The sequence below is a fragment of the Mesitornis unicolor genome, unplaced genomic scaffold, assembly GCF_000695765.1.
Source record: "Mesitornis unicolor isolate BGI_N332 unplaced genomic scaffold, ASM69576v1 scaffold4224, whole genome shotgun sequence".
NCBI lineage: Eukaryota > Metazoa > Chordata > Aves > Mesitornithiformes > Mesitornithidae > Mesitornis > Mesitornis unicolor.
In genome coordinates, this window is record NW_010181906.1 from 1 (window position 1) to 8,468 (window position 8,468).

General features: G+C 40.1%; 1 protein-coding gene across 1 annotated transcript in view; it reads right to left on the reverse strand.

Moving 5' to 3' along the window:
* Window positions 1–6,845: 6,845 nt before the first annotated feature.
* LOC104539905 (sodium/hydrogen exchanger 2-like) overlaps window positions 6,846–8,468 on the reverse strand; it is a 24,324-nt gene continuing 22,701 nt past the window's right edge. The window contains 1 exon segment of the mRNA XM_010183573.1: window positions 6,846–6,994. Within this exon segment, the coding sequence (XP_010181875.1) occupies window positions 6,846–6,994 (149 nt within the window).

The following is an 8,468-nucleotide window of genomic DNA, read 5'->3' on the forward strand; positions in this document are numbered from 1 at the left end:
ACGATTGCTGCAATGATATAACCTCTTTGTATTGAGCATAAAATGTTGATTAAACACAAAATGCAATGTATCTATCACCTAATTAATCTTCAATAAGTGTAATTTCAATTAGTTGCCATTTAGCTAACATGTAATGCTAGTTAAACCTGTCTGAAGTGACAAGGAAAATCGGTTGCTGTCTATTCTTGTAATCTATATCTCAACGCTGAACACAACTGATGGGGAGCTTTGGCAATGCTTGGAAGGAACTCACTGAAGACAAGGGTTTGCACACCACAAGCAAGGACTTTTTTTTGCAGATTGCCCCGCAATTGCATAAAATTAAAATGCAAAGTGGGCACTCGTGTATTTTTTAAAAAGGGATTAATGCACTCTTCCACATTTATGTGTATGCTTTTTAGTCAGCTGTATTTGGCACTGCTGTATTTATGCTAATGCATATTCGCAAGTTAGCGCTGTTTGCCATTTGGAAGGTGTCCTCAGCGATTCTCAGTCCCGTTGGCAGAAAAAACCCTCTGTGGCTGCAGCAGAGCATTGCTGGTGCCCAGCCTTGGCTCCTCATGGGCTGCTATGTGCCCAGCCAAACATTTTCCAAATTCTTAAGCTGTGGAACAGGAATTGACTTTGTAAGGTCAAAAAGTCTCTCCATGCACTGAGCTTTCCCTTCTCCTTGGCACAACCCTATGCACGTCCTCATCACCATCAGGATTTGAAAAATTCCTAAATATGATGGACAACAAACCCGTGCCTAGGGCACCAGGAACTGTGGGGTTGGGGCAGCTACTCCAGTATCTCATGGTGGGAGCACACAGATAAAATTAAAATTCTTAGAATAATAAGCCTTCTTAACCTTGCAGACTAGACTAATGGGAAAAAATAGTTCTTTTACTCCTCAGAAAAAAACATCTTTATTAAATATAAAATTCCAGCCTGTCCTGGTTTCAAAGTATAAATTAGCTTTCTGGTTTCCTTTTGTACAGGCATTTTGTTCATATAGATTTTATACAATGCAACAGACAGCCTTGTTAATAGACAGGACACACATGTACTAGAAGAAAAGAAAGGGAAAAAAAGAAAGAAGAAATGGCAAGAAAGCCACCAATAAATCATTCCAGCCCCTCTCTCTTCCTTTGCAGTTAGAAAGGGCTGGGATTTTTTTTGATGAACTAATCAGAAAACGCAGGGTTTAAAAAACCAAATCATTTTCAAGGGAGGGCTGGAGTGAGTGAGTACCTCTGGAGAAAATGTTAAGAAAGGCCTTTCTTAATTTTGAATGTTTCATTTCATTTCATTTTCAAGGAAAAAGTTCTATTTGGGAGGGCAAGCACCTTTTATTATACAAAAATACCATAGAATTAATCCTGAAATCTACAGTAGATTTGCAATTTCTCTAACATAACAGGGTGTCACTCTCCATCTCTCAGCCGCATTAAGGGCTCAAGGAGCCCTGATTTTACCCTTCCAGCAGAGATGATCTTTAGAGAAGGAAAGAAACAATTTCCCAGCCAGGAACAGCAAGCCCTGGTACCAATACTTGCCCCACTGGCCCTGGGTCCCACAGATGCTCTGTCGAGTTCATCCCACTCCTCAGCAAGATGTCCAAGAGACACCTCCAGAAGGTGAAGCTGCTCTAGGTTGGTCTGAAGGACCCTTAGAACAACATTCATTTCCTCCTACAAAGCACGTCTCTGCGCGTCAAACAGGCTATGTTAACATAGGTACTGGGCAGACCAAAAGTTCCTCTGCCTGCCTCCCCAGCCTGAAGGTATTTGTGTAAGAGAGCCGTGGAGGGAGGGTAGCAATCATCCCAAACTCATCTATAGCCTCCTCTCATCAGCAGCCCTTGCCTGAGTTAATGTAACACACCTGGAGTACTATAGCTACAAGCTTAGGAACCCCATCCTAAAAAACCCTCCAACCAAACAGAAAAATAACACCCTGTCACACTGTAGACACAATGAGGTTGGTTGTCCTCTGTAGCTTGCATTGGGATCTCTGGAGCGCTATGCCAAAGCTCAGTAGGTGTATTATTAACTGATCATCACCATGATCCGTGCAAATGTCAGACACAAATACCATTTAATTAGCAAAGAATATGCTTGCATTGTGATCACTGGAGTGCTATGCCAAAGCTCAGTAGGTGTATTAACTGATCATCACCATGATCCGTGCAAATGTCAGACACAAATACCATTTAATTAGCAAAGAATATGACCCTCCCCTTTCTCCCTTACCTCTTCTGGTGCCAGGGGGAAGCTGCCTTCAGGGTCCTTTTATCCAGAGAGCTCCAAGGAGGGTGCCTCCACAGGCTGCACTAGGACCTTGATGGAAAGAAAGGGAAGTCTTGAGCATTTTAGTGACCTTTATTTCCTAATTGATCCTGATTACTTTTTTTTTCCATTTAAGCTTTTAAACTGAAGTTGTGACTCTCCAAAACATACATACTCAGTTGATTTTTCACAGAATCAGTGTTTTACATTTTGATTGATCAAAGATTCCATCAGCACAGTTTGAGTTACCATTATTTTCTGTGTTTCGAACCACGCTCACGGAAAAATTATACATTATGTAGATAGATAACATATTTTCACACTCTCATATTGAAAGCAGAGGGTTTCTTGCAATTTTATAAACAGATGTGATTTCAGGGCTACCTTCAATGACTTCCCCAAGTCCCTATGGAGATCTGCATATCTTCTGCATTAGAGCTTACCCTGACAATCTGTCATGCTCTGAATGAATTCCACATAGTGTTTCCTTAGGTAGATGGAGTTAATTCTCTCTCATGTGTCTTCACTGTTGCCTCCACAAACCTCAGAACAAGAAGAAACCAAGAAGGAGAGCAAAGCCATTCAAGCCACTACAAGGGCTACCCAAGTGCTACCAACTTTGCCTTTGAAATGCCACCAACATCCCTGGAGAGCATTTTGCAAAGAACAACCCCCCAGTATGAACAGCACAGGAACAGATATCCATACTGACATTTGCCCCTTTAATTCTGCATTAAAATTACAACCACTGGCTCATCTCCACCACATGCTCCTATTTCATCTCTCCCGTCTACACATCTCTTAGAAGCAGCACATAAGCCAGGATGTTCAAAGATCCTTATTGTTTCTTAGGAGGTTGAATACCCCCAGTACTTGATATCAGGAGAGGAGAAAAGCTCAAATTTGCCTCCTCTCCTTTTTAAATGCTGCCAGTACTTTCCAGGATTAAGCCATTATAATCTCCTTAAGCAGTCTCAAAATAAACAAGTGTGATTTTCTGGTCAAAATAAAAATAAAACAAAAAGTCCACGTGCCGCACACAAATGCTATTTGGAGTTGCGAGTGCAAGGGAGATTTATAGCGTGATTTGTAAATGCAGCTGCTTGATCTATGTGCCTAGACTTTTCTGATGTAGATTTTGGGCTCTGACTTTGCCATTGAGCTACTCCCCAGCATTCACAACTTTTGCCCATTTTAACCTTAACTTTCAAAAGACTCCTGTAAACTTCCAGAGTAAGCACAGAGCAATAACTCTCTGAACTACTAAAGGAATCAAACCGATGCAATTTATTTCCACAGAACCATGCAATATTCAATGATACACTGAATCTGTGTTTTTAACACTTTTTAAAGGACTAAAACCCTGCAAAGAATTAATTAGGCATGCTCTGAAGCCTGAGCATTTAACAGTTTTCCACTTGGTTGTAGAATTTTAAGACCACCAACACTGGATACTGGCAAAGATTATCAAAGGTATTCTGGGCTGAAATACACACTAGTCAGAGGGCTTGGCCACTAAGTAACTGGAAAATACTTCATGAAAGCTTTAGCTGTGCTATTATATTTTGTAAAGAAACATATAAAAAAGCGCCATCATATCTAGAAGGTTAAATTTGGGGCAGAGTGACTCATTGGGAAAGTATGTACTGCAGAGAATATTGTCTTCTCTGCAGATCAAGCAAATTGTTAATGCTGCAGAGAGGTATTTATGGTCCCAGCACTGCAAAGCAGGGTTGAGAGGGGTTGATGGGCTGGGGTCTGTGAGTGTGGCAGAAACCTCTGCAGCCTCTGCTCTGCCCCCAGCCAATGCCTGGAGCTGAGCAACATCTGGGATTTCTAGAAGCTGGGAGATCTTGGCATCAAAATATTTCTTGTTGCACTAAAGTGAGGTGAAAATGTACATTTTCAAAAAAATGCAAGATGCTTTTCTCCTTTTTTCCACATCAGATAAAATTTTAGTTCCATTTTCTGCAATCCTGATTTTTCCAATAATTTCTGCTGCCTAATACAGTATTACAAAGAAATCTACCATTTGATAAGGTCCTTGGTAACCCATAATATTGCAGAGAACTCATTTTACATAATGGGAAACTCAGATGCAAAAATACCATTATTTAAGCCCCCTCATGCCCAGAAGCATAATGGATGCTGTACAAGACAAAGATGGAACAGACATCCAGATATCTTGGACAGTTCAGAAGCCAAAAGAAAAAATAAACAAACAAAACAACAAATTATCAAACAAAAAAACCCAACCCCAAAACCAAAAAAAACCCCAACAAAACCAAAATAAGCAAGAATTGGCCAAGAGATTTACAAAGTTTTTCTCCTTGATTAAAAACCCACTTGTTTAAAAAGTCCTTGGCAAGCAACTTGCTTTATTTTCCTTTTTGATCTCCAGCTACAGGATAAAAAGGACCTTTCATAGTAATTCTTTCTATAGCTGTTTACCATGTAGAATTTAAGGAGAAATTTTAAACACTGTGAACATTAGATGGCACATAAACAGCAAACATTTCAACCCCAGAAAGCCAAAGACCTTCAGATTCAGGGTTTTTTAATCTCTAATTTGTATGCAATTGCTTACTCCAATAAACAGACCATTTGTTTTCTCATTACTTGACCAAGGGTTGCATGGAGCAGAGCCGAATACGCCGCTGTTTGGAGGGGATCTGCCACGCTCGCTGTGCTGGATTGATGTCACTTGGAGAGACACCGCCGTGTGTCACGAGCTACTGGTGACATCATTGTGAGCATGTTGCAGATGCAAGGAGGTAGTAACTCTTAGATGACCTCATAATACAGCACATTTAATTGAGATAGAAATGTAGTACATGCAAGTTACAGCATATTTGGAGGTGGACAGTTTTCTAAACAGTGTAGACAAATCCACATGACTGCCATGCCACACATATCAAACTAAGAAACAACCCAAAATTCTAATAAAGCAACTGAAGACAACAATAGACATACCAAAATCAGTAAAAATGTACATACATGTATACAGACACAAAATACTTGTGTCAGGCTGAAAGGTCCCATTTTCATTTGCAGAGGTGAATTTCCAGTGATGAGGCAGTGAAAAGTGGCCTTGAAGTCAAAACAAACCACATCAGCTTCTCCCAGGATATTGTAAAGGAATTTGTTCAAATGAAAATGAGATCTCCATGTAATTGCAAAGCAAATACACACAATTTTGTGTCTTTAAAATGAAAGTCTCAGTGTACCAGGCAGTGGTTTCCTAGAGGAGTAGTCTGCACACAGGAGATCAGCTCCCGAAGTCCAAAAATATCACAAAGGGGAGTATGCGAGTTTCTACACTTTCTTCATTTTTAATTCAGAAAAAGCTACTTGTTCAGATTAAAAACTTGGATCCTTCAGTACAGAGGAAGGGGAAGAGAAAGAAAAATGATGATGTTTGCAGTGCTAAAACTCTGTCTAGTTCAACTGAAAACAAGAATCCAAAGGCTTGAGTGTTTACCTGGAATTTCAAAGAAAATCACCAAAATGTGGAGATATCCATCTTCCTCAGCTGCTATCCCTGCAGTTTACCTGCCTCTGCTCTGCAAAGGGGATCACACCTTTCCTGGCAGCAGCACTAAACAGCAGCAAGATTTTGGGTCCCTCTCTCTGCTGCATCTTTTAAGGAGATGGGTTCAAACCTCCTCTGACCCTGCAGACCTTGGCTATGGCAACAGAGGACATTTCAAAGAATTTCTGGGGGCTTGCTGCAAGCAACCAACCTCGGCACCAGGTTTGCCCATCTATATAAGGTCTATCTATCCTAAGGTCTTTTCCAACCAGATTGCTCCATGATTCTATTTAAGGACTGGCACGCTCATCTCCTGGTATTGCCACTGGATTTGGAGCTTCCCCGTTTTATTCTTTGAGGTGAACCATTCCTTAAATACATTTTTTAAAATCAGTAAGAATATATTTTCTCTTTTTAACACATCTGTATTACGATTTCATTAAAAGAACTGTGTCTAGGTGTGGGACAGTCCCTCTGGTAAGACACACCACTTTATTTAACTGCATGATTTAACTTTGGACTTCATGTCATTTATGTTCATAGTCAGGACCCACCAGTTCCTGAGGAGCAGAAGAGATCTTTTGCAGTTTCTGCTGTCTTTCTTGATGGCATGCTCCATCACCTAATAAAAACCTCCTTGAGATTATAAAGCTTTTCCTACACATAATCTAAATGCTCCCTGCAGTTTAGTCCATCCGTGTTGACTAATGAGAAGATCTGATATCTCACCTTATTAAAACATCCTTTATTGCAGTTGTAGACACTTCCAGTAATTTTCCCAAACTGAACAGACTAATTTTTCCCAGACATTTCTTAGAAGTTCTCTCTCAGACATTACCTTGCATTGCTAGCGCTCAGCTGTGCATCTTTTCCCTTGGTTTCTGTTAAAAACCCAGCACAATCTGCAATAAGAGCATGTTTTGATGGAAATCACCCAGGATATTTTGCCCTGTCCCTGCTGTCCTTTTCAATACGCATCTTATTTACATTATCTACATGTACAGTAGCCATCCATGAACCAGAGCTGTAGGAAGCCAGCAGAGTCACTCATGCTTTGACATCTCCAAAGTCAGCTCTTTCCCCATTTCTTTCTTTTCCCCCCAGGCCGTTCCCCTGGGCCGTGGTGGTGGGATGATACACACCGACATCGACCGGTTCTGTTTCACTTCCCGAACCGTTTCCGTGCTCCCCACTGCAGGAAGAGAAAAACACCAACTTGTACAAGAAATGTTCATTCCTGTTGACCCACAAAGGAGAAGAAATACTGAGAGGTACTGAGGGGGCCATTTGCTCATTGGAGATGAGCCGTTCCACCGCAAGGATCACTTTTCAATTATAAAACAGGAGACAAAAATCAGTGTTTCAATGGAAGACAAAGGAAAAAATAAAAAGACAACTTAAACCCTATTCTGTACTTTGAAATATGTTACATATCTGGATCCATATCATCATTCCTTGTCAGTCCCCACCAGCAACTTTGCAGAACAAAAATTGGTATCAATGACTACCTCAAAACAGCTTTTCAAGATGCAGGTGTCCGGCTGGAGCACCTAAATTCCACATTGCCACATTCAGTAATTTTTTTAGGAGACTGTATGTGCAGTGCAATCATGATGAAAGGGTTACAGCCTCCTTCAGCCCTGTCACCAAGCTATGTCAGGGATATTGCGCTCACATTTTCCGGCAAAATATACCCAAACACCCAGAAACACTGATTTTTATCACTTTGCTCTGCTTACGCTCATTTTTCTTCAGGAAGAACATAGTTTAAACATTTATAATAAACTGTAGATTAAAATAGCTACATTATGAACACATGAACACCATACAACTGTGTTCCTTCCATCTCCTCTTGCAAATCTGTAGTAAGGTACCTCTGTGCAGATAAAGTAACAGCTACTCTACAGCTTTCTACTTAGCAAGCTTTGAGTTAATTTTTTAAAGAAAATCACTAAGAAAGAAAAACATAAGAAATAGGAGGACACAAACACATTAAAAGGAAACAATACTTTCTTAAAATTTCTTAATTTTTCCAGTACATATGGAATAAAAAAATATTACATATGTTAATGTTAGACCCAGCCCCTTAACCTATCTCAGCTCATATTTGGAGGTAAGATGTTTTTGTTATTTTCAACAAACACCGAATTTTTCCAGTCATCACTTTTACAGACATGATTGTGCTAAAAGCTGCTGTGTCAAGTCCTGCAAAAATTTGCTGCTCAGTTTCCCACTGGACATCTCATTGTGGTTCAGAGGCTAAAATGACTCTGTCTACAGTTTTGACCAGCTGTACTTTGTGTGAGGCCTCATTAATATTTAACCTTTTTAAGTGTGAAACCTAAGCTTTCGGTTATCTAAAAACTGTGCTTGGGCTTATGAAAACATGAGGTCTTGAGCTACTGATCTTCCTGCAACAGATATTCAAAACAGTGCTGCTAATGGGGCACTCGGAATGCATTTTAGTACCACTTAAAAAGCAAAAAAAAAGAAAAAAAAAATCTTAATTTTTGGAAAGCATTTGGGCACAAACGTCACCTTTTGAAGTATCAATCATTTTTATAAGATTTTAGTTTACGCATTAGCGACACCATAGGCAGAATCATCTGCAATTGCAGCCCTGCAATGGATGCACTATGGACCTCAGCATATCCTCCCCGTCACCT